At 41.9% G+C, this 26,418-nt stretch overlaps 1 protein-coding gene across 1 annotated transcript in view; it reads left to right on the top strand.

Moving 5' to 3' along the window:
• The first annotated feature begins 2,510 nt into the window (after positions 1–2,510).
• The window catches only part of JAZF1 (JAZF zinc finger 1), a 188,371-nt gene continuing 164,463 nt past the window's right edge, over positions 2,511–26,418 (top strand). Inside the window, exon 1 of the mRNA XM_053999878.1 lies at positions 2,511–2,737. Coding sequence (XP_053855853.1) covers positions 2,623–2,737 — 115 coding nt within the window. The 5' untranslated portion in view covers positions 2,511–2,622. The remainder of the gene's footprint in view (positions 2,738–26,418) is intronic.

The raw sequence follows: 26,418 nt of genomic DNA, 5'->3' as shown, positions 1-26,418 counted from the left end.
AACAATTAATGAAAAGAGACCTGCAGCTAACTGGTCAAGTTCACACATCAGAAAGCAATCATTACATTGTATGTTACTAGCAGGTGGTTAACCATAATGTTTATTACTTGTCAGCTACAAACATACTTTGATTTCTTTGGAGGTGACCAATGTCTTTGTTAATAGCTATTAAAAGTTTTTGATAACAACACAATATCCATCACAGTTTTGTTTCATAACAGACTAAATCACATATCTGTTGACCTTGATAGATTAGCCACCTGAAATTCTTATATTTAATACTCATTCTGATTAATCTTGATTTACTGCTTTAGAAAATTTCTATTTGAATTATGCTGGTAAATGACACCAAGTCAATGTTTACTCATACATTTAAGAGGCCTAGGTGTTTGATTCTGCAATTAGCCTCTAAACTTGCAATTTATAGGGGAAGATGCTTATCTTCCCTTTTCACTCCTCTTCCACATTCACTCGTTGTTTGTTTATGTCTTGGTTACAAGGGCACTTCCACAAACCTGACTTTGTGGCATTATTCATGACAGCAGCTTGTGTGGCATGAGTTTCCAGAATTATCATCTTAGATAGGAACAACTCCTCCTTCACTGAGTCAACTCACAGTGAACAAATTCCTTTGGTAACACCAGAAAGACAGTGGAGAAATTAGAAAAATAGTAAAATGTAAAGTAGCTAGGCTTGAAACAGGTGGACCAAATGACAGACGTGCCTCTGTATTATTCAAAATAATTATTCCTTTCCATTAAATGCCTCAAAACAGCAGTCTTCCAAACTTCTAAACTGTACATTGACCACAGTGAACCTTGAAAATATACTGTGGACTATCATGTGTCCATGCTACTATTCTTTTTTTAAGTGTAATAGTTCTATGTTTCAGCATCTCATGGCTATGAAAACTCTATTTACAAACTCCAGCTTGGGTAAAGTGTTGAAGTAAGAGAAGGCTTCTCTCCACATGGTATTTTTCTGGAAAGGCTTTGTCTTTGCTTTGTTTGCTTTGATGTAAACTAAAATGAGTGGGTTTATACATCCAGAAAAATACAAGTGGATGAGGGCAAAACATCAGGAAAATATTAAAGTGAACACATAAGAAAATGACTACAATAAAATGCAAGATAAAGCTTGTTTTCTCAACATAAATGATGGGTTCTCTGATATACAGGATACCAGGAACTAGCTCCAAGAGTTTTTGTCCTTTAAGGAAATAGGCAAACACTCATTTTTTCATTCACTAACCATTCTACTGCATTTTTTAGGATTTGCTATTCTTTGGCTCCCACAGCAACATTGAGAACATCCTTACCTGCAATACAGGTAACAAGATATGCAAGGGCTAGGCTTATTCTTGTGCACACGCTTGATTTTACAGAGATAACAGCTTGGGACTGTAATCTGTCAGCAGGATCAGCGGAACCACTTGTGTCCATACAATTCAGAGTCTTATGCAGATTCTGAGGCTTTTTTTAGCCCCGCTTTTGCTCAAAACTATTAACAATATTGTAGAACCTTGTAATTATAGAAAAAAATATTAATATAAAATAGAAGAAGCGGGGAGGGGGAAAGGAGAGCCTTCCTGACAAGCAATCTGTTTTTTTTTTTTTTTTTTCTTTTAATTTTAAATAACGCTGTCTGCAAATTTGAGCCTAGGGAGACCTTCATTAAAATCAATTAATCAGTCAGCCTCTCTGCTGAATAGCTTTCTGGAGACAAAATAGGATTTGGGAGCGATGTGTGTGCTACTTCTGTTTAACTTTTCTCCCCAGGGCCGCAGTATCACACCCCGGACTCGCCTGAGCGGGAGGCGAAGACGGGAAGGATCTTGCACGGGGATCTATGACCGGCAGCTCCGGAGGAAGGGAGACCGTAGCTCACCCGGTGCCGGGGGCACCGCGGTACTCCCAGCAGGTGCCCGGGGCCTGCGGCTCGTCGCCGAGCAGGTGAAGGTTGTGTCTGGTGGCCTCGACCCCCCTTGGGGAAGGAGCGACCGCCCATCAGTTTAGCGACCTCGGCGAGGGCTGGTTGCTCCTCGCCCCGGGAGGGTGGAGGCGACAGCCGCGTTAGGAGCCAACTCCTGGCGGTGGGTGAGCCCTCCGGGTTGGGCGCCACCTTCCCGGCCGCAGCAACTACCCCGGAGCATCTCCCCTCGCCCCGCCGGCCGCAGGAGCAGACCCCAGCCCCGCCGCTGCCTCCAAGAGGCAGAGGGGGAAAGTTCTCCCCGCTCCCCCCAGCCCCGCGCGGGGCCGGACGAGGCGGTGCGGTGTCCCCCGGCGGCGGAGGGCGGCGCGGGTGCCCTGCTCCTCCCGCCGCCGGCGGCCGCCGCCGGGGCAGCACAGCTGTTACAGAGCCGCGCTGGTCCCTCCTCCCAGCTGCGGCTGCCTCATCTCCCCCCACCCAGCCCGTCCCTCCCCTCCGCCGCTCCCGACGCTGCTGCTGCCGCTGCCGCCGCCGCCGCCGCCACCACCTCCTCCTCCTCCTCCCCACCCCCACCCTCTCTCTCGCTCCCCATCTCTCTCTCCGTCCCGTTCCCCCCCTGCCCCCGCCTCTCCCCGCCCTGCCGCCGCCGGCCCTGGCAGAGCAGGCACCGCAGGGGGATCTCGATGTAACACCATGACAGGCATCGCCGCCGCCTCCTTCTTCTCTAACGCCTGCAGGTTCGGGGGCTGCGGGCTCCACTTCCCTACCCTGGCAGAGCTCATCGAGCACATCGAGGACAACCACATCGGTGAGTGCCCGCGGGGCCGCGGCTGGGGCAGGGCGGGCGGGGTGCGCGGGGGCCGCGTGTGCGGCGGCGGCGCGGGGCGGGGTGGGGGGCACAAGGTGCAGCGGGAGCCGGGGCGCGGCGGCCGCCGGGGGAGGAGGGTCGGCGGGCGTGGAGTGGCAGGAGCGGGTCCTGCGGGCGACGTGGAGCGCTCTTCGGGGAGGCGGCGGCGTGCGGCGCGGCGGCATGGGTGGGTGCGGGGGAGGCGTGCAGCCCGCCGGCCCTGGCGAGGGGGAGTTAGTTTGCATTGGCAGAAGGGAGCGCAGGAGCCCGGAGGAGGAGGCGGCGGTGGAGGAGGAGGGAGGAGGACGGGCACAGCACGCCGCCTGCTGCTTCCGCCCCGGCGCTGGCTGTCAGGGCTCCGGGGAGGGAGGGAGCCGCCGCCGCGGCAGCCATTCCGCTTCCTCCTCCTCCCGCCGCCGCCACTGCGTCCTGTCAGCGCTGTTGCTAGGTGTGGCGGGGAGCACGGGTCGCGCTCCGGCCGCCGCAGCGCGGGAGGAGCCTCTCGGTGGAGAGGCACCGGCGTGCGGGAGCCCGGGGCCGGCGGCGCGGTGGGCGTGGAGGGAGCGCCCGGCGGCGGGGCCGGCGCAGCCCCCGGGGCCGGGCGGGCGGGAGGAGAAGGCGGCTGCGCCGGGTGGGACCCGCCGCCCTGAGCCGCAGAACCCAGGCCTGGCCGCGCCGGAACATCACCTGCGGGCTCCCCCCGCAGCCGCCGCCCCGTGCTCCCCTCCGCCGCCCGTCCCGCCAGGGCCGCGGGGGCGGGGACGCGGCGGGGCGATGACTCGTCAGTGCCTTCCCGGCGCGGGCGCCTCATGGGCGGCGGGCGGGAGCGTGCGCAGGGGCGCCGGGGCCGCCCCTCGGCGGCGCGGGCGGCGCCCAAGGGAGGAGGGGGCGGCGCGGCTCCCGGCCGGCCGCGGGCGCCGACTTTCCCTCTCCCCTCTCCGGCGGGACCGGCCTGCCCGCGCCCGGCCGGGCCTCAGGCTTGCTGGAGCGCAAGGTCTGCCGGCAAAAGCATCTCGTCCGCAGCCGGGCGCGGCACTGTTGCCTCCCCGCACCTTCCCGCCTCGGCAGGTGTGCTGCTTTGGCTGCTGCGCTGCTTGCTTCCCATCTGCACCTTCCCGACTTTCTCTTTTTGTTAGTAAAATACAGCGCTTAAACTATCAGAAAACGAGGTACTTCCTTGACGCAGACTAAGTTTTAAAACTAGGGGAAAAATACAGAAGTTTTAAGTCCCTAAGGAGTAAGTGTTTAGCTGGAAGTATGAAGAAATAGTGCTGCTACTAAACGATGAAGGTAGCATACATTTCAGTTTATTGAAGTTTTAATAAGCCTGCCTGAATACCTGAAAAAAATCACTGAAGCTTAAATTGCGAGTGTAACGTTACATTAATGTAGCGTTGTAGGTCAGCAAGATGAAAGGTGTGGTTCTCATAATTATCACGATGCCTAGTATGAGGTAACAAAACCACATACCGCAAAACTGTGTAATTTATGACTCAACATGGTGCAGGTATACCATTGTGATATTGTCGGGGTTTTTTTAATCTCATATTCTTAGCTTTTCCTAGACTGTGCCATCACATTACACCAGAAAAGCTTACAGGAAATAGTTCCCCAAAATGAAAGTTCATAAGTCATTTTATGCATCTCTTGAGTGGATTATCAGCCCTTAGGTGCCACAGCGCACAGCGTGTCAGAGAAGATACAGCCCTGCCCACGTGGTCTGTGCATTGCTGTTTGAGTCCTGATCAGCAGTTCTGAGACAGAAGGGAACTTCATGTTAAAATACTTTAATTTTAAAATAATTTTGTATTTAATACTATAGCCAGCATTCATTAATTTTGCCTTTTCTCAAAGAGCATTATGGATTGTGCATGTTTAATAGAGTGTGTCATTTGCCAAAGCTTCCAGGACATACATCTGAGGCTCTGCACATGGTGTCACAGAAGCTGCTGATTTGAGTACAAACTGCTGGGGTATGACATAAGGTTGCTCATGCTTAATTTTTAATGTTTCACCTCTGCATGACAGCAGGTTGAACTTCACCTGCTTGTGAATAGAGGATGTGGCAATGTTATGTTACCTGTATGAGACGCTGGGAAAATCAGTGGGAAGTTGAACCAGTGACACCGAAGTTCTTATGTGAAGCTTCAGCTCTGAGGTTTGGTGTGTTTGAGGAACTCCTGTCACAGCCTAAAGGATGATAATCTATGAAAACTCACTAGTTAAGTGCTCAGCCAAAAGGTGATTAACCTTTCTGAAAGCAACTGGGAAATAAAGGACTAAAATGTCTGAAGAGGAACTTAGGTTGGAATTACTTTTTCAGGAAGATGATGGAAACAGTGTCCAGCTTTTGCCATCATACAGGCCTAGAAATGTGCACTGAAATGTGTTGCTATAAAAACAGACTGTATTTTTTGGCATATGGAGTGAAGAGTAACATGCCATGTAAAAATAGATTGCTTTGGACATTCAGCATGTGCTGCAGGAATAAAGAAAACTTGATTGAGTTATATTGCATTATTAGTTTAAGCTGAAGTGGGTGATTGCTGGGCAGACGGTGTTTCAGCACAGATAACAAACTTGATGCTGCAAACAGCTGTGTGTGGGGAGGCGTATATGGCACAGGCTCTAGGTGGGCTGGCTGCTGCAGTGCTGCTGCTCTGCCACATCTCACGGGATGGGTTAATCGTTCACATCATCAGTGGAGCGCTCCTAGGACTGTGGTTGTTTCTCAGAGCTGTACTGTGTATCTGAAAAGTTGGAGCAAACATTTAATCAAGGGATTTTTTTTTTTTTTTTTGTCAGCCTTTGGCAAAAAAACTCAGCTTACCATAAGAAAATAGGAAAAGAGACAATGGGAAGAAAGTGATGCACAGGAATTTTCACCAGAACTTAGTACTTCCTTACATGAGGAAGTACTTCTCTATCATGTGGGAGACTACTCACTGGAACAAGTTGCCCAGAGTGATTGTGGAGTCTCCCTCACTGGAGATACTCAAGAACCATCTGGATTCAATCCTGTGCCATGTGCTCTAGGATGACCCTACTTAAGATGACCCACTGTAGTCCCTTCCAGCCTGACTGGTTCTGTCATTCTGTGAAACACTGTTGTGGTATTCTGGAGGCATTTCTGAGCAAATCTGCAGCTGCTTTCTTTGCTTATAAGACTAATGAACAATCATATTTTAATGAAATAATTCAGTGTACAGTGGTGTGGTTTGGGTTTTTTTTTTCAACTTACATCTTAGTGACCAAATGAGAAGTTAGTGGTTACTTGAAAAAGTATCAGTGTATGTCATCTGGGAGAGTTGTGGCCATTGGATGAAGTATTCAACTCTGAAGTGGTGCTGGGTGTGCATCAACACATCAGCTGCTTTTTGGGTTTTGCATTTATAGATCGAAGACTTGTGAAGAATTGGGCTCACTCAGAAGCACTGCTCTGGGGTCTTTCATAAGGCAGGTCAGGCCCTGCTGGTGTCCTTTGCAATGAGACTGTGTTCTGCAGTCCATAGCAATACTACTAAACAGTGTGCTCACATTTTCTGTGGCTCACAGCTGGAAATGGATGTTGATTTAAAACTGCTGATTTGTAAATGCTTTTCTGTCAGCTTTTTCTACAAGCACGTTGTCCAAGCAACCTGAAGTGCTGTTACCTTCTCTGCAAGTGTGCTGAGAAGGGGGGCTTTTGGCCTGCCTTGCTAGGCTGTCTCCCTGCCTCTCGGTTTTGTCTGCTCTGACCCCTTGCAGTTTGGTTGACTTTCCTGACATCTCTAGTCCATGAGAAAAAGGCCAAATTTACTCCAATTAGCCAGAATCAGACTGTCAAATGGAATGGACTCAACTCCCCTCAGTAATGTCAAGAGAAGAGCAAAAAGACCCCCAAACCCACCAATTTTGAACTGCCAAATACTCAGCTGTGGCAACACAGCAAACTTTACTGTATTTCTACAAACCCATAGTGTCTTCAGCTATGATGTTGGGACCAGCACAGCTGCTTCCACAGAGTGTTTCTGAAAATATACTTTAGTCTTCTGGGGCATTTTGAGCTGTTCATAGAATTTTCCCCAACTTGTTTCTCCCTCAGTCTATCTGCAGTTGAACTGCACTCTTTAGAGTGGAGTCAGGTAGCTCCTTAGTTGCTAAGACGAAGTTTACTCTGATGCTGAAGGACCAATATTTAAACTGAATCTCTTAATCAGATTTTGACAACATTTATTTATTTTAATTTTTGCATGCTATTTGTTGTAAAATACTTTAAAATCAGGTGAGGTTGCTGTTTGTGTGAGGAGGCACTATGTGGTCATTTGGTTCATAGTAAATGCTGACATGGGGTATGTACCTGTGTAGCTCTTTGGCTGATATGAGCAATCATGCATCTCCTGAGGCTCATCAAGCATTGAGGAAATAGATGCAAATGAAATGAATGTCCAAACATGTGGTGGTGGGCTGGAAGAGATGAAAGAGTGGATAGAAAGAGATACAAAACATAAATCAAATCTGAAGACACTCTCTGTGTCTAAGTAGAGTTTGATAATTGTATTTCACTGAAACTACTAGAATTTGAAGGGAGAAAAAAAGACCATCTGCTTATACAGTAATTGCACTAAAAAAGGTGATCAACTGTTGCTGAACATTTCATTATAGCTTTGCAAGAAGTCCCAGTGCTGGACAGCTTTCAGTGGAGTATTTTTATAGTATTGCTGTTGGAACTGGGAGCTTTTCATCAGCTTGACTGATTCCCAAATACTAGGATGGGTCCTGCAACAGAACAGTACCTGCTGTGGGAGTAGAGGCAGCTGCTTTTGTAAGTGGTAGGATTAGCAGGAAAAATAAAGCTTCCTCCATAAAAGAATAATTGCAGAAGACAGACCAAAACCTTGCATATAAAATACTACCCATCTGGAAAGTTCAGGTCATATGGAGGGAGAAAGAGTCTTATGAATTTCCATGTTTGGTGGTAGCTTTGACATCTGCTGCCTTCAGTGACTTCAGTTCTTAATATTATACAGTCAAGGGGCCAGATTCCCCAGCAAAGAGCTCAAGTAGCTGGATAAGCCATTGGCTGAATGCATGTAGCTTTCTTAAAGTTGTCGCTTTCAATATTTTCTCAGGCATGCCACACCACAAGTGTGGTGTCCTCACCTTGATAGTTACAGGTGTTGAATGATGTGCTGGCTGTGAGCACATGCTAAAATGTCATTTAGTGTGGCTAAAATGTGGACTTTGCTCCCCACTGCTGTATTGCCCAGACTTGGATGAAGTGCAGAGAGAGAGAGTACAGAGAGCTGACAAAGTTGGCAGCTTCTATATTGGAGCTGACCACATGTTGTGTAAAACAAGCATAAGAAGATGCAACTGAGGGGCTACACACCGGCATCGACACAAGGCCTGGAAAACCTAAGTCTGTGTGACAGGTTGTGTTCACTTAAAGCTGAGATCTTCACAAGAGTGTGAACGTAGTTTAAGTGGCTGCCATCATGTAACTTTCTCTTAGCATTTGCTCAATGTGTAATTTAACATTTGGAGTTGAGGCTGTTTTGAAAAGGTGGGAGTTGAGGCTGTTTTGAAAAGGTGGGAGATCTCAGCCTAAGGCTTTTTATAGCAGGAGTGATGTGGCAGCTAGGTACATGGAGTGCTCTCATCAACATCTGGAAATCAGAGGACAGACCCATACTTATGTGCCAGTAATGTACCTGAATGTGTTCCCTTGCAAAATAAACAAACCAATATGTGCATTTACCCCAGCGGGAGTACTAATTATTGTTCATGAAAAGCAAGTTATGGCTACATTTAGCTAAAGTTCATCCTTTGCCCAGTACTTCTGCAACTGTAGTTTTTGTTTCTCATTTAAAACGCATTTCACAGTGAAGTGGAAGGATCTGTTTTCCAAGGATGTTGGTTACATGCTTTGCAAGTTGGTATGGTGAGGAAGGCCCTTCTATCTCAGGAAGGCGTTTCTATCAAATCAAGTCTTTTTTTGACTAAAAGATCTAATCAGCACTGTTTTCCCTCACATGTAATCTTGAGCAGAGCAGATTTTTGGATAACTTTGCATTTACAAGTATGGCTTATTTTGCTCTTTGGGTTTGAATATAGATTGTGATAAAATGTAAATGTGACTCCTTTAACAAATTCTAGAATCTATTCATTCTATGGAGGAAAATGGAATTGTCATTAAACTTGGACTAAAACATAATTTTTTCATACTTCTGTGACATGACATTTTTTCTTGCTCTGAGGTTACCAAGTACATGGAGGATAAGATATAAAGTGTTTGAGGGTGTAAAGCCTGAGTCATATATTTTCTGGGACAGAAGGACTGAAAGCAAACATCTGTGAACATGCTACATACTGATTTTTCATTTTAAGACTTAAGGTCTCACATAAAGCGAATAGGGATCTTTCCTTTTTCTTCTGCTTGCTGGAGTGGCTTTGGGTGAGGCCCATTGCAGTGCTGTATCCATATGACTGGCAGGGATTGTTCTTGTATGCCAGCAGGTCTACAAAAGCTGGAAAATGAAAACCTGAAGAAACATCAGGTAACTTGTAGCAGTGGCATTACACTTCACTCTGTAGGATGTATTTGCCTTTGTGGCGAAATTTATAGTGATTATCATGTCTGCACTTCAGGCTTTGAGAGGATGTTTTCATAGCTAATCTCCAGTTCTTATGAGAACTGTAAAATAATCAGGTGTCTGGCAGTCAAATAATCTTTTTTTCACTTCATCATTTCTTGAGGACTATGAAATTGTATAAAAAAAGTAATAATAATAATAATAATATAGTAAAAAATATTTTGAGGAAGGGGTGATGCCAGAAGATGAAGAAACATCTGTTCAATCTGAGACAATCTTACTCACCATTCCTCCTTCTTCTAGAATATAATGCAAATGCAAACAAGTAAACAGCAGTATTTTGTGTCAAGCTGCAGAATACTTTAATGCAGAAGAAGGAAGCACTACAGGCCTGCTGCTTGCAGTGTACATTTTATGTTCCTCCTGAATCTGCTATTTTTTTCTTTATTTATAATTATTTTTCTTGAATTAGCTGTTTTTCACTGAGAATTAATTTTATTTATCTCTAGTAAGCACCAGTTATTCAAAATTTGGATGATAACCATCTAATAAAATAGCTGCTCTGTACACTTTGAGAAAGGCAGAGACAAAGATTTTAATGTTAATTTGAAATGGCGACAATTAGAGAATTGATTTGATAAATCAGCTGTGTTTAACAATGAAGGGTCCTTGGTTTTAAAGGACTGTCTTGGTGAATAACTTCACAATAAAAACTGAACAACCAATTCCTGTTACCCAGTGTCTAATTCTATCTTGAGACTTTTAGAAATGCTTTGGGAGAGTACATAGAGTTTATTATGCTTTAGTTATAAGATGATGGACCAATATTCAGAGCTGTAGAATAGAAGAAATATTCCAGTTTATGGTTTAGTGATTTTTTTTCTTGGCTATTAATATTTGTGTTCCCTGAATTCTTACAAGGCTCCTTCTTAACTTTGTGCTGTGATAAACAAGGGGAATGGATTTTTTTCACCAGAGATGCCAATGACACTGCACTTGTGTCTCTCCTAAGTGCACAGGATGGAGTATATTACTACTGTGCAGTTTCATTTCAGACACTATAATTCATTAAAGACTGAACTGACTTAAATACAGGTGTTAGTTGTATCTTTTTAATGTTCTGTTTTGTGTTACAAAGGATAGGGTAGACATAGAAGAAGAAATTTACCAGTTTAAGGGAGAAATTGAATGGGACTTTGAAGCCAAGTTAGTCAGTTTTTTGTGGACAATGAGATTAGAACTTGATTGTGGATGAATTTTGAAACATTTCTTCTGGTTTTCAGAAAGATTCACTGTGTGCTAATAAAGGCCATCTTAATTATTAAGATTTTTCTTTTTTTGCGAAAAGCTGAGCACTTTCATTTTGAGATACTGGCATTGCTGAAAGTGGTCCAACAAAATCTTTTTATAGTTTCAGAGAATATTTGGGCACTTCTGAGATACCTGCCTCAAGTACTTTGTAAAGCTTGAGTGAGCTACAGATGTCTCAGTACCTTATGGTAATTAATTTTTTTTCCCCCCATGGTATTTGGACAGATAGTAAATACTCCGTGAATAAAATTTGAACCTCTAAATACCCCAGTATGAAGTGGAAAGGAGTATCACCTGTTTCTCCAGCAGTGTTGTAATGTAGTCACTATCTTACTTTCTGAGAATTTTCCCAATAGAAGCCATAACCCAGAAACAGGGAGGTGGTACATTTAGGATGCAAGAGATCCAGTTTCACTGCTATGAGATACATGAATGTTAACTCGGCCCCTTAGGGGCATTCAGTGTTGAAAACAATGCTATTTAATTATTTCAGTCATTTATGGTGATGTAATCCTGCTGTGGATGTTCAGAGTGTGTGTATCTGTGCTGTGGAAGTGACCTCTAAATTCATTTAAAGGCCTTGTGTAGACTTCATATGTTTGCCTGCTGGCAGGTGAAAGCTGCATACCAGATTACTGAAGCCTACCCTTGGTTCCTTTCTCTTCAGATCACAGAACTGACATTGATACAAGTAAATCTGATGACAAACTTTTAGGGAAGCCCTTGAAGTTTACCTGGTTCTGTAGCAATATTTTGGAGAAGTGTTACAGCTTCTATAACTTGCTGTTAAGTGGAGGAGAGTCTGCTACCTGATGGTTATACTGGGTTAAGTGGGTGATGTGATAGTTGTTAAGATCTCAATTTTGATGCAGAAAATAACAGTGGATCATGCACATACTCATCTCTATTTCAGTTTGGGACAAGGAAGCTTTTCTGTTTATCCTGTTAAGCTCTGGGGGTATCTGCAGAGCCTTTCTCCTGAGGAATTGAGTTTTCATTGTCTGAGCTTTTTTATTTTTCCTTTTGCATAGAGAAGATTATGCAGAAAGATGTGTGGAAAACCACTGATGAATAACCCCAAATAACTGCTTTTTCCCATAAATTCTTTTGGGCCATATTGCAGGAGATTTCTGCTCACTTAATAAGTATGTTAATGTGAAGAAGATAGATTTGTGGAAGGGGAGTGAAAAATTTCCACAGCAGTGGCAGCATAGGAAGGGGGAGAGGCTCAGAAGTATGCTGCTCTGTGTGCCCAGGCTGAGGGTTATGCATCAAATGCAGAGTGCCATGGATGTGGCAGCATGGACCAGGCAGCTGACAGTAACAAATTCACTACAAATTGCTTGTACCTACTGTGATATTTGGAGTAAAAAGGAAAGTTTAAATGTGTTTAAAATAAAATCCATGGTTGCAGATCCTTCCAGGGAGGAACTAGGAAGACTGTGATCCATACTATAGTTAGAAGTGCTCTATGCTCTGTGAGGCAAGGTAGTGGTGTGGTGAGTGAGGAAGGTGGGAAGATAATGATACCATAGAGTTTTTTGTATGTACTTTCATTTTGCAGCACTTCTCTAGGGAGTCTTCATTTTCCTGTGTGATTGTGAGCACTTGCTGTACTTCAGAGAGGCTTTCTAGTTGTGCTGTAGGACTCCAATGCTACACAGCTGTAGCATTGGTAATAACTATATTTTCTTTTTATCTTAGAAAATCTCAGAAACTGATTAAATACTCTCTTATAGATGAGAAATGCCTCATGTTTTATCTTCAGCAGCCATTCTTGACGGGGCTTCCAGACTTTGGTCTCTGTCTTAGGACAGCTATCTAGAGATTTAGCTACGTATGCCTAGTGTCCTCATTTCATGTATCCAGAATAAGCCCTTTCTTCCTGCCAGGTGTGTTTTTTTTTTTTTTTTTTTTTTGGTGGGTTTTTTTTGTGGTTTTTTTTGGGTTTTTGTTTTTTGTGTTGTTTTTTTTTTTTTTTTTTTTTTGTTTTGTTTTTTGGTGGGGTTTTTTTGGTGGGTTTTTTGTTTGTGTGTTTTTTTGTTTTTTTTTTTGGAGGGGGGGTGGTGATTGTGAAGAGCCTGCCATCAGAACAAAGCAAATACTTCATCTTTGCTGACAGTTACCGTGGGGCGGTTACCCAGGGCTCTCTTTAGACCAGATTGAGTGGGGAGATAAAAGTCTGTGTTGGATACTGTGAGCTGGGGCATAGTTCTATGCTAGGGAGTTTTAGTGGCTTGTTCAACCTGCTTCTAGAGCCAGGGTAAATACCAAGAGCTCGTTCAGGTATGTAACAATAATTGAATGCACAGGATGGGGAAAAGGAATTTGTTGCTGCTACTTTCTGTGGATATTTTTGGTTGCACTCTTCAATTTTAATATTAAGTGGTTGGATTTTAATGAAATCTAAAAAAAAATGCCTTTGAGCAGCCTTTACCTGAAGAATTTTCCTTCTGCAGCCATTTTCATAACTCTGAGTTAGAAATCATGTGAAAGAGATGGGCAAGAGGTTCTATATCTGCTCTTGCTATATCTGAATTGTATACATAGTCTCAAATGCATTTCAGATATTGAAACAAATACAGTAAAAATGACATGCATTTATAAACTTAATGAATGTTCTGAAGATACACTGGATTGATAGCTGCATTTTTTTTCTCAGCGGTGACCTGACTTCTTCCTTTGTTTCTTTTTTAAATAGGAAGTGTAGTTCCTATAGCATTGTCACCCTACTTCTACTTGATCCCACTGACCTCAGAAATGTAGTAGGCATACAGTTAGTGAACCCTTGTGTTCCTGCTAATGGCACAGTGTTCCAGCCACAGAATTGCTTACTACCACCAAACATTCTGGAAATGAGGGAATGCCTTTTCTCTGACCCTGCCTATATGGGAGCCATAACATCTGCGTTTGGAAACCAAATCCCTTTGCTCTGCCCCACAAAGCACAACCCCTTAATAATGGAAAGGATTGGAGTTTTGCCCGCAGTGGTGTAAGTGGCTACTAAAAACACTTGATACCTCATGAATTCAAGATTGAGCCCAAACACACAGTTTTGCAATTGCTTGTTCTGTAGTAGCAGGTGTGCATACATATTGAAAGCCTGTTAGTATTTGCTCATAATCTCTATGGTGTTGTGTGACTAGAACCATAGCACAGAGTTGAGTATACAGCTCTGCAGAAAGTATTGTCAGCTTGCGTGTTGTAATAATTTAAAATTTATTATGCACTCATTGTCTGCCATTAGACTTGCTATATCGATAATTAGGAACAATAATTCATGCTAATCTTTTTGCATGTAATTTAAAAATATTAATTGTAATTGAAGACCAGGTTATTGTTTCTTTCAGAAGCCTGCAGAGCTGCAGGTAGTTGGGAGAAGAGAGAACTGAAGAGAGGAGGTTGGGAAGAGCCCATATACTAGATCCATTTTGGGTAATTGATACAAGACAGTAAATTGCAGAGGTAGGAATTAAAAACCCAAACCTTCCAGTATCCATACTTTAGGAAGACACTTGTGAGGAATTGTTCATCATTTGATGATTGAAAAAACATCATACAAATCCAGGGTTAGAATTAATTTTTTTTCTTGTCTGTGTTGCCGTGTGGAGCAAAGTTGGCCATTTACATCTTTCTTCTGTTCTATACTGCTATTCAACCACTCTCATCACCTGACACTTCTGCTTACCTGCCAAGCCCTGACTGGTGGTTTAAGGAAAGGGATTATAAATCCTACATGGGGGAAACTCTGCTCCAGCAGTGTTTAGCTTTTGATAAGGAGTTATGCTCAGCAGAGCATTCTGCTGTACATACACACAGACTCCAGACTGTGGTGCTTGGTGCCCCGAAATGGTTTAGCCTTTGCACAGAAAGGTGTTACATGTGCATTCTGTGGTAGAGTTGGTAGGTAACTGATTTAGGCTTTGTAGGGAAATCAAAAATTGCCTACTGTTCTGTTACTGCTTAAAAAAACCAAAGTTTAAAAATCTCCATCCGGTGTCTGTGCTCACCTGCTGCTCACCTTCTGACTGTTTGTTCTGTTCTCTTGTCCTGTTGCTCCACAGGTGAGTGGTTGATTGGAGCCTTTCTCACGGCTGCTGATTTTCTTTTCTGGAACCACTGAACAACTTTGTCCTGTAAAGTCTCAAAGCCTTCTTTTCTTGTGAATACTGATTGTTCTAATATATTTATTTTTGGTGCTCTGTAGAACAGGTGTAGCTTAGGAACAGGACACTGAACATAGGCATAATAGGATATAATGTACTTGTGTTGTTCAGGCCTCTATATTAACCAGATAAATACAGAAGCTGCCTGAGAAAATAAAGAAGCAGATTATAGCAAGGAGTAAAGATGAAAAAGTCTGGAACTGAAGCAAGGGAGAAAAGCAGTTTGTGAAAAACAAAGGAGTCTGCTTTCTAAAATGAGGTCTTGGTTGGGGTTTTTGAAACTCATTAGCTGGACAGTTACCTGCCTGAAAAGAAACCATGTTTTTTCTTGCTGGGCAGACACATGTCTAATTCTGGAGCAAGTATACAGGCTACTCTGTTTCTCCTTACTCACTTTGAGGTTGAGTGCTTGGGGCTGTTCAGGCAGTCTGCTTGAGGCATGTACTTGATGAGGTTCAGAGCTCTTAATGGATTTTTTAAGTATCCTTAGTTCATTGCCTACAAAGTTCTTATCTAATTTATCCTGAAAACCTTTCTTGTTTATATTACTAAATACATCCTGATACCAGATCAATTCTATGGGTTATTGTAGCTGCCTTTCAAGCTACCTCAGTATTTCTTTTGCATTTCCCTCCTTGCAGATGATCTGTCACACTGCTGATTTTTAACTCATTTTGTGTAGATCATGTTCCTTAAGAGCTACATTAATGATCTAGATGTGGATAACTTCCCTCTATATTTTCATTTTGAAGCAGAGCTTTACATATCTGAGAGCTGAATTCTTTTGCTTAGCTTTCCTGCTCAGGATATGAGCACTGAATGCTTGGTCCAAAAGAGTGGTTCTGTTACTGAATGTGTGTGCTGAAGCACCTCTAGTAAGTAAGCAGTCTCCTTCTCAGATATGTCATATCATCTTCCTGTTCTTCCAGGAATACTGTAGCCTTTCTCTTAAGCTCAGGTCTAAAGCCATCCTTTTTGGAGTCCTAGGATTTGTTAAATGTTGGGCTGGTAGCCCATCCTGCCTAAACAAACATTATTTTGTTGCTATTGTAGCAGAACCTTTTTGCCCTTTTCTTTTCTTTTCTTTTCTTTTCTTTTCTTTTCTTTTCTTTTCTTTTCTTTTCTTTTCTTTTCTTTTCTTTTCTTTTCTTTTCTTTTCTTTTCTTTTCTTTTCTTTTCTTTTCTTTTCTTTTCTTTTCTTTTCTTTTCTTTTCTTTTCTTTTCTTTTCTTTTCTTTTCTTTTCTTTTCTTTTCTTTTCTTTTCTTTTCTTTTCTTTTCTTTTCTTTTCTTTTCTTTTCTTTTCTTTTCTTTTCTTTTCTTTTCATTTTCCCGCCGTTTCTCTTACCAGTGATTGCACAGTAGAACACCCTTCTTGTCAAGATCATAAAGGTCTTCCTTTCTGGATACCCTTTGGTTGCTTTCTACTTTGTTGTGTGTAAGTAGCTTAATAGAACAGACTTGTTAATGACAGCTTGTTTGGGAGGCTGTCTGTTTATGTGGACATGCTCTGATTTCCTCACTGTGACTCCACTGAAGCTTCTCACCTTTGAACCTCTGGTGTTAAGCAATCGAACATCTTTGCACGGTAGCAGTTTTTAGAGTCCAGTGGGCAGGGCTGATGATAAGCACTCAAGAAAGCAACTCTATTGTTTTGAGTTTGGTCTGTGTTTTTTTTCTCCTGATTTTATGAAGAGCATAATATAAGCATTAAGACCATTGCCAGAAGGTTTCACTCTTGAATTTGGGTAGATACAAACCTGATTTGGATTCCTTTCCAAGACAGACCTTTACTTCACAAGTATCTGAGACAGCCCCCATTTGAAAACACATTGAACTGTTCTGTGTTATGTATTTTGAGCCCTGCAATGTCTTAGACCGTGGCAGAGGAGCTGCTTTGTCTCTGTGTCCTTGCAGTGCAGTGGAGTAACATATGTTGTTGATTACTAGGAGGATAAAGCTGAAGCCTCGCAGGTCTCCTGTCTCATTGCTGCCTACTAGTTGGTGTGGTATCATGATTGTATGGTAGGATGAGGAAAAGGATTCCTACAAACAAAGTAGCTACTGAGTAATCTTGTCCTTAGCAATACAAGTTTACGTGGGCAGAACATACTTGTAGTTGAGCATGTATCCCTGCAAGTTCCATGAAACACAGCTTGCCCGTGTGATACCTCATGGTGAGACATCATATGGGCAAGAGAGAGCAGCTGATGCTGAGACAGCAGCAGGGTTTGGTGCCTCTGGTTGTGTTGATGATTGCAGGGCTGTCCATCCCTAGGCAAAGCACAACTGTTACATTGCTCTGTTTGTAACACTCCCATGTGTCTGTAGATACAGTTTTCTTTTCTTTGAGAGGGGAAAACCAGTGATTTGGGGGATGACAGCATGTGTCGTAGTTTTGCATAATTATCATAAATACTTTGTAGAGGGGTTGATATTTAGGAAGTGCTGACCTCTTCACCTTCTGAAAACTGGTGGTCTGTTGTGGTGTCTCATTTTGGTCTTTCATGCTTTTTATAATTGACATTTATGGTTTGGTAAAACAAAACTGATCTGTAGTACTTTTGCAGACTAAACAGCCTGGCAGCTCTTGCCACCTGATGGCCTGAGGAAAGAGAAGATGTGGTAGCAAGAGGTAGATCTGAGTAGAGGCAGCTCCATGCTCCCTTCTTGGATGCTGTTTCTGGAGGCGGCACAGAGGAGAGCACAGAGCTGTTTTTATGCTGGAGAATGTGTTTAAGAACATGCATACCATATGACTTGTTGGACTTGTTAATGTAGTAGGAACTTTGGTTACAAAAGATGTAATTTTGTTTCTGATGCTTAGGATATCTTGTAAGGATGTGACCTTATGAGAATGGATTGAATAACAATTTTTCTGTCTTGTGCAGGTACAGAGTTCAGCAGGTATCTTTTCTGGAGAACAGAGAAGTGTCAATTTGTTTGCCTGCCACAAAAATGTAGTAAAAAGGAGATACGCTGCGAAGTGCATGTTTGTCAATTGTGTTCAAGTGCTCAGATAATCATACTGATGGTACCAGTTTAAGGAGTTAGATAAGCGACACAATGGTATTTTGTGGTATTTAACTTTCAGTCTTGAATTTGAGAATCAATTGTGGACATTTCTTGAGAAGCAGTAAGTTTCTACATGTTTTGTGATCTGCAAGTCTCATGTCTCATGCTGAGTGTATATATGTGGTTGGGACTGATTCTTATCAGTTCAGGTTTTGAGGGAGCAGCATATACAGAGGTCCTCTGATGCAGAGTACAGACTTTCAAATAAATACAGTCTTTTCCTGGTGATGTAAACTTATGGTGTCAGTTTAACCATGCTATTTTGAACTGGTTATAGGATAATGAAAACAGTGTTCCATGTTTCCTGAGTGTGGGTTACCAGCACTGCACTCCATATTTAGCTGTGAATACAAGGTGTCGGGATTAAGTTTTCCTTTTCATCATATATGCAGTGTTCTCGAAGAAGTAAAGGTGCCAAATATGAGATCTAAAAATCATCAGTGCCTTACCCCTAGATAGAGATTTCTTTGTTGTTTCCAACTTCCATAACTTCTCTGCATCCAGTTTTACAAATAGTTGAGCTGGATCAAGGATTAGGAGTCCTGTATTTTTATTTGCTATTTCTGACTGCTTTCACTGACTATAAGTGAACAGATAAAGCATTGTCTGTGAAAGATAGCCAACGCTTTTCTGTCTATATATGGGTCACAGAAGAAATTGATCTGTTTATCAAATACAGTGTAGAAGTGGAATTACATGTTTTTGTCTCTATGTAACTGTGAACCAGCATTATTGGTGGCAGATTCTCTTTAGTGGGGTAAGGGAGAGGCTTTTTGCAGAGCAGATTGGAATAAAATCCAAAATATTTGTATCTATACAGTGGTAATGGGTCTTAGGTTTTGTAAAGTCTGTTACTTGTTCTGCCATCTAATTTCTTCCTTTGTGGCTATTTCATTTGGTTTAACAGATCTGGAACTTCTAGCTTTAGCAGTGATACTGTAAAAGAGAAGATAAGAAAATGTCAACTCTATGTAATGGTGTTGTGTTTGGGGTGTGGAAGAAAGGTTTTTGGTTGGTTTTTTTTTGTTTTTTTTTTTGAAATCTCTGCCATCTTTCCCTCTTTTGCAGAATCTTTCTACGGATTCTAAAACTGGTGAAAATACTAATGCTCAGTTTTTCTGCATCTGTCCATGTCATTGTTGAAGTGAAAATATTGTTCTAGTTATTGGTCTGATTCATGAGCATTCACCTTGGCTTAGTTGGGAGGAGGAAGAGAATACATTATTGTGAAAGAAAATGTTTGAGCTCCTCAGTAATAAAGTAAACACAGCTTGCACTTAAGCAGGAAGAGTGTTGGTGGATAACAATGGTAGAATTACAGTTTAATTGGTTGACTGTAATAATAAGCATTAGTGTTTGGCAATGTGTTATTTCCATTTAGAAATGCAAGGATTAGATGGCTCAGCAAACAATGGAGAGGTGAAACCTCCTGGGCTAGTGGCAAGGCTGGATCTTCTCCTCCTTACAGGAATTGTTGCAAGATGCCAGGAAGGTGTGCAGGCAGGAAAGATTTGTGCGTGTAATTTGCAGCTCTCAGAAGCAAAACCTTTGTAAGATCCATGACACTTTTGGATGGAGCATGAATGATTTCTCTGCTGCATAGATTCCAGTGAGGATATCAAGCTCATGAATAAGTCTATACAGAAATGTATAAACCCAAACATATACATGCATAAAGGATGTTTACAGTTCCTTTGTCTGCATGTAAATATGTGATATGTAAATAAATATTTTGGTTTTGGTTTGGGTAAGAGACTGAAGTGCAATTTCCTGTTCAAAGAGGCATGATCACAGAATTCAAAAATGGGTTTATTCTAGAGAGAGTAGCTAAATACCTTCTATTTCTGATGGCCTTTTTCTTTTTTGTTAACAGATAAAATAACTATACTCTTGACAGTATTTTCTATAATTCAAATCATGCCGCTTAGGCTTTGCTAACTATCTCAGGTTGATAACTATCCCCTTGGTTCTGAGGAGAAAATCTTAAATGGTCCAAATATGTGGGCAGATAGATATAGATATTTATCCCAGCAGCCATGTATTTTAACTTCTAAGCTTTGTGTTGTGTCTGTGAGCTTTAATTTCAGAGCAGTGTCTGCGGGACCATTTCTGACTTTGTCTTTATTAGTTGCTCTGTTTGTTTCTTGGTATCTTTTCCATTTCACGTTCTTTTATTTTTAGTTTAGATTTTCTTCTTTCTTTTTAAATCTTATCTGGTTTATCCAAATATCTGGTCTATCTGGTCTAAAGTTTATCTGGTTAGAGCTTTTGATGTGGCAAACATTGAACAACTTTACTATGCATTGTCCAGCTGCAGTAGAACTTGGTGACTCTCTTACACATTCTTACTTGTAGCTCCATGGATTTGGCAGTAAATCATTGACTTTTTGACATTGATAACCAGAAGCTGCTGTAATATAGAATTAGTAATATTTGAACACGGCTTGAAAAAAAGTAATTTAAAAAGTCGTGTCTTGGAGAAGGTGGAGAGTAGAAGAGAGAAGTGACAGCACATCAATTCTGTGAAGGCCAGAAGAATGTTATATGTAGTGTGTAAAACTCCTGAGACTGTCAGAGTAGCAGGAATGTGCTGAAGCCAGGTATGCACAGTTTCAAGAGGGAATGATGGCTTCTCAGGGAAGTGCAAAAATGGCTGTAAGTTAGAGGTCAGCAAAAGTAAACTGCCTCTCTGTCTCTCTTGTGAAGTGATAGGATTTAGCTTCCATTGTGTGTGCTTGGACCAGTACACTGTGCCAAAAATAACCCTAGGAATGTGAGTGAGAGATGGGCACCCCAGACAGTAACAAGGCACTGTTCCTGAGTCTCTAATAAGGGTCTGAGGAATACTTTATCTCTTTTTTAATAATCTGGGATTATATTTGACTTGGAGTAACAAAAAGGTGGTCTATGCCTAAAGAGAAAAACTGCAAGTAGAATTGATGAATAAAACATAAGTAATGATGGGGCTGAGATTGTAGAAAAAGTCCTATTTCCTGCAGTTTGCAAGCCTGCTTCCTCTCTTCTATTTTGTTTTTAATTTCCATGCCTCATGTATCCTTTCAGCTCTTTATAAACTTCAAGAACTGAGCTAAATGGAGTCTTTGATGCTGGGGTAGAGGATTACATTTGCTAGTAAGAACAGATTAGCTAGTTCTTTTAAAACAGAGCTGTCTTAAAAGATGTGAAGAGGGCTTTAAACTAAAGTTGGTGGGGGAGGGGAACTTCCATCCATCCTACTCCTACCAGTTTGATGCCAGTGCCAGCAAGAGATGCCCAGAGCCTGAAGATGGATTGCAGGTCAGCAGGAGAGCTCCTGAAGGATAGCACAAGGGAACTGCAGCCATTCTAGGCAGCAAGTTGGCTTCATTGCATCGACACACTGGAAGGAGGGGGTGGCATTCAGAGTGACCTTGACAGGCAGGCCTGTGCAAACCTCGTGAAGTTCAAGAAGGTCAAGTGCAAGGTCCTGCAGATGAGTCAGGGCAATCCCAAGCACAAATACAGCCTGGGCAGAGAATGGACTGACACTAACCCTGCAGAGAAGTACTTGGGGGTGTGGTTGGAGGAGAAGCCCAACATGACCCAGCAATGTGCGCTTCAGCCCAGGGAAAGCCGAATGTGTCCTGGGCTGCAACAAAAGCAGTGTGACCAGCCAGCCTCTGCTCTGCTCACACGCCACCTGGAGAAGTGCATTCAGCTTTCAGATCCCCAACTCAAGAAGGATATGGACCTGCTGGATTGGGTCCAGAGGAAACCACAAAGATGACAAGAGGGCTGGAGCACCCCTTGTATGAAGACCAGTTCACAGATGTTGGGGTTGTTCAGCTGGGAGAAGGCTCCAGAAGGCCTTATAGCACCTTCTATTACTAAAGAGGGCCCCTAAGAAGGCTAGGGAGGGACTTTGGGCAAGGGTGTATAGTGATAGGGTAAGGGGTAATGGCTTTAAACTGAAAGAGCCTAGATTTAGGTTAGATATTAGGGAGAAATTCTTTACATGGAGGGTGGTGAGGCACTGAAACAAGTTTCCAGAGTTGAGGATGCCCCATCCCTGGAAGTGTTCAGGGCCAGGCTGGATGGGGCTTTGAGCAACCTGATCTAGTGGAAGGCATCCCTGCTCATGGTGGGACATCTAGATGCTCTTTAAGGTCCCTTCCAACACAAACTGTTCTATGATTCCTGAATGAATTGCTTTTTCACCCAGAAGGAAGTGTCGAGTTCAGTTGTCAAGTTGCTAAAGATCAAAGTGGGCACTGGTGAGGAGGTTGTCCCTTAATTACTGTCATTTTTCCCATCCTTGTACTCTTGTAGTATGCTTATGCACGCAAAGATAAATGCAGGATAACCATTTCCCTTTCTTAGATGGGGTAGCTGGAAAGGAGTGTATTTGTAGTATTTGGTTAATTGAAAGATGCTTGCTGAAGCTACTTAGTCTTAAATCAGATAGTTTATGTTATGCTCATAAAAGAAGCTATGGCAGAAATCACATGCATGGATCTGCTGTAGTTTCTCTTTCTATAAATCAAACCTTATTGTGGTCTGTCTGAAGGCCATCAGGTAGAGTTAAAAAATGTCATGAGTACTACTCATGAGTATTTACTCTAAGTTTGGCCTCTCCCAACCCCACGTATTCCCAACCTTTTGTTGAGAGCATGAATAGTGACTTTCTGAGGTTGTCTCAGTCATGAGGCAGGGTAATGCCTCTGTGTCACCATTCTGTTCCTGAGCAACACATACAGTCAGACGTGTGTGGGATTTTTTTTTTCTTTTTTTGCTTGTCTTAAATCTAGAGAGGTTTGCCTACAAGATGAAAAAGTTGATATGCTCTCCTATTAAGAATACAAAATGTTTTAAAACTAATTTTCTGTGATGTTTACAAATCTTATTCAAATACCCTGTCTAAATCGGAGGTAGTTCTTCTCATCTTTCTTTTTATAGTTTTCCTCTTTTCTGTTTCAGCATTGAATTTACCATGGGTTTTGCATTTCTCCGCTACATAGGAAAATCAAGGAGGAGCCTTTATCTTCACCTGCTCTGGTCTTTAAGGGTGTGATGAGTAGTAATAAAGCCTTTCTTAATTTAACTTTGACGTTGTCATTGTTGGAAGTATAATGAATTGAATTCTCCCACTAAGCATATGTGATAGGCAGTTACATGTACAGCTGCAGACTTCAGGCATTTTATTCAGAATAAATTTTTGGGTTTTTTAAAATTCCTGTTAAAGTAGTGCCATTGGTTAATTTAGGGTGTTTTATTTTTTTCCCAAGTATGAGGATCCTAGCGTATCATGAAACGTGAATAAGTGTACTCTTAATTTTTAGGAGTGTCCATTGGATTTCACCTAAGGCTGAACAATTCCTTTGAGAATTCCTATGAGACTATTCCTTTCTATTACAGTCTCTGTGCAGAAGTAAAGGCTGCTAATTGGTTCCCTGTCTGCATTCAACTACTTTTAGCTTTTTTTAAAATTTCAGTTGTTTAGAATCGTTGTCTCTGGAACTTTATTGGCAGTGATAGCCCATACGGTGTAAAATAACAGATAACTTTTTGTGCACATCTTGCCTTTATTTTGTTTACATAGTTTTGTTCTGTAGCAAATGTTTCTCATGTTAATGAGCCTTTTCTCTAGGAACTTGTATACTGCATGAGAGTAATTTATTTTAGTTCCCAACTACAAATGTCTTGCTGGTTCAACATTACTGCTTCATCTCTTTCAGTCACTGTCAGGGTTGTGAGGTGAGAGCCCAGTTAGGAAATGATCTTTCAACACACAGCTGCCATATCACATGCCCCGGTGATATTTTTAACGGTAAAGCATTAAATCAATGATGTAGGTATTTCAGATTTTTTTGGGGGGGTTCCAACTAGAATCATCATTTGTAAAAATGGGATTATTATCCATCTAGTCCAAGACAGTCATAAGATCAAAGAGTATTTTGCTGTATGTTTAATTATAGTAACATATGGTCAAATAAAGTTACTTTTTTAGTGTAGTGGATTCTTGGAACTCACTATAACTGACCTTTGCTTCCAGACTGTAAAGTCACTTGAAAGAATGTATTAATAAGGAGAGAACAGTATTAATTTTCATGTGTGTATACTAAAAGGCACTAAAAGTGCCTCTGGAAAGTTTCCAAACAAAAATAAAATAGTTTCTCAAGATTTTCCCAAAAGTCTGCATCTTCTCGTTTCTCCTATCAGAAGCTGTATTTGAATGGAGCAGCAAATGTACAGCATGATGGTGAAGGATCAGTGGGGTAAGATGTAGAGCTCCTGCTACTTTAGGTTTCACTGAAGAAAACCAGCTCATATGTCATCAGAATGCATCTCCAGACATGAGCTCTGCCTTTAAAACTGGACTCTGTTTCAAACACAAGTTTGAACCTTGTCTGGCACATAGAAATTTGTAAGCAGTGGGGTAGCAGGCAGGAGTTGGCATGGGAGGATGAAGTATTCTTGCCTTCATCTTCCTGGGCTTCTCTCCCTTTTTACCTTAGGCCAAGTCCAAACCTGACTTTCAGCTCTGTCCCAGAGCCATAATTTTGAGATGGGACTGGCTTTTTGAGACTGGTATGATTTGTGCCTGATATGGATGTAAACATTTTACTGATTATGCCTTCCCAATACTCAGCTGTTGTGCTTGTTGATTTCTTAGCAATTTCCTAGAAACTTTTAGGGTCTGACATAGCTAAAATTTGCAACTTGGGGGTGTAGGGAGGAGTGGATTATAGGCTGTCTAAAGTACTTTAAGTAGCACCTCTAACCCAGGGTAGAAAAGATAATCCTCAACAGGCCTGTAATAACTCTATTAAGAAGCTGTGCAGTGGAGGAAGAAAGTGTTTCTGCTTTTCTTTAAAAACACAGTACTGTGAAAGATTAGGACGTGGCTGGTGAATGCTAAATTGTTCATTTTGCACTGCTGTAGCTGATGCTGTGCAAATTCTCATCATGTCAATGTGCTGGACAAGGATGTGTGTATCCCAGCAGGCTATCAAAGTACCTGTCTGCATCAGTATGGAAAATAACCTCTATTGCCAACGATAAGTCTGTCTGGTGTCTGTAGATGTAAGATCTTGTGTTTCAGCCCAGTATCCTTCTTGAGATGATTAAGAAGGAAGGGTGGTGGTTTCTACTAGAAAATACTCCGTTTTAGAGGTTAAGTCTGGCTACTTGCTTTGTGCTGAAGGAACACTGCATCTGTTCTCAGTTTCCCGTTGACTTTTGGTTAACTGGTGGTAAATCAGCCTGATGTAATGCACATTATTGTAAGATAATACACCTCAATATGCATATTGGGAAATGCTGTAACAAGAAGAAACGTGTTAACATCCTCTCTGAAGCTTCTTCTACATGTTTTAGGCAAAAATAATCTGGCCCTGTGTGAATGCACACATAACTAAGGTGTTTAATCCCTGAGTTTATTAAATTGCAAAGAACAAATTTGTAAACTTTGGGAGTAACTTATAATCATTTCCCCTCCTTCCTCCTGTTTCTCTCATGCGAGAGTTGCAGGTAAAAGAGGCAGGAAAACTTGCTAGCTACCAGTGGCTATGTGGTATTATGATGTTTACATACTGCTTGTGCTATATGTGTAATTCTCAAATTCTGTGACTAAGAAATAAACCAGAGCTTTTCATCCATTGTACTTCCTAGCAACACAAGGAATAGCATTCAGGTACAGCTTATTGTATTGCACTTTTACACTGTTGGAATTTTGCATGCAATCTAGAAGGCTTTACATTTTTGTCTGTTTTGCTCTTAAAGCAGGAAAGAATGAGATGATGCAGAAGGTGATCTTGCTCCAGTTTTCATTTCCTTCTGTCTTTCAGAGGTTAGTAATAATGTTGCTGTGTACATGCAAATGATGTTAATCAGGAGATTTTGGTGTCAGCTTTGTCAACGTTTACATTCACTTTACACACTGAATTTGCATTTGAAAAGGCCTGTTATAATCAACATTTAAGGGATAACATAGTCAAATTTACATTTGATTGAGTAGAAATGTTAAGTAATTTTAGCTGAGCTGTTGCTAGGAAACAAGCCAATGTTTTTGTATTTTTTTCCCTTAATCCATACTGTCCTTCTATTGGCAATTCATCTGGTAATACAAGAACACCAACACCCAAACAGTATAATGTACATCTTTACTATATTTCTAGATTTATAGTTTTCCTACTGGTTATAACTTAAGGTGAAGTTTTGGAGAAATTCTCCTGTAAATTGTCTAACAGCCACCCAAGACTTCTTTTTGTGTGTGTGATCAGAGGTGAGATCAGCTGTTTGACTTTTTAAAAAACTAATGAATTCTGTATCTTCTTATAAGCTGTCTCTTTAGAAGTACACTAATGCATTTCTTTTTCTGTGGTCAATATTTATAATGTTAGTCACCATTCAAAGAACATCATGCAACTGCTCAAGAATTCAGCAGAGTTTTATGTGTAACCTAAAACTGTGGGTTACTCATGTAGTACACTGATTTGTCCTTATCTTGGGTGATCATTTTGATTACTGTGTTATTTT

This window comes from Vidua macroura, chromosome 1 (genome assembly GCF_024509145.1).
Source record: "Vidua macroura isolate BioBank_ID:100142 chromosome 1, ASM2450914v1, whole genome shotgun sequence".
In the NCBI taxonomy this organism is placed as follows: domain Eukaryota; kingdom Metazoa; phylum Chordata; class Aves; order Passeriformes; family Viduidae; genus Vidua; species Vidua macroura.
Note: the sequence above shows the minus strand (reverse complement) of the source record. Positions and strands in the feature narration are given on the sequence as shown.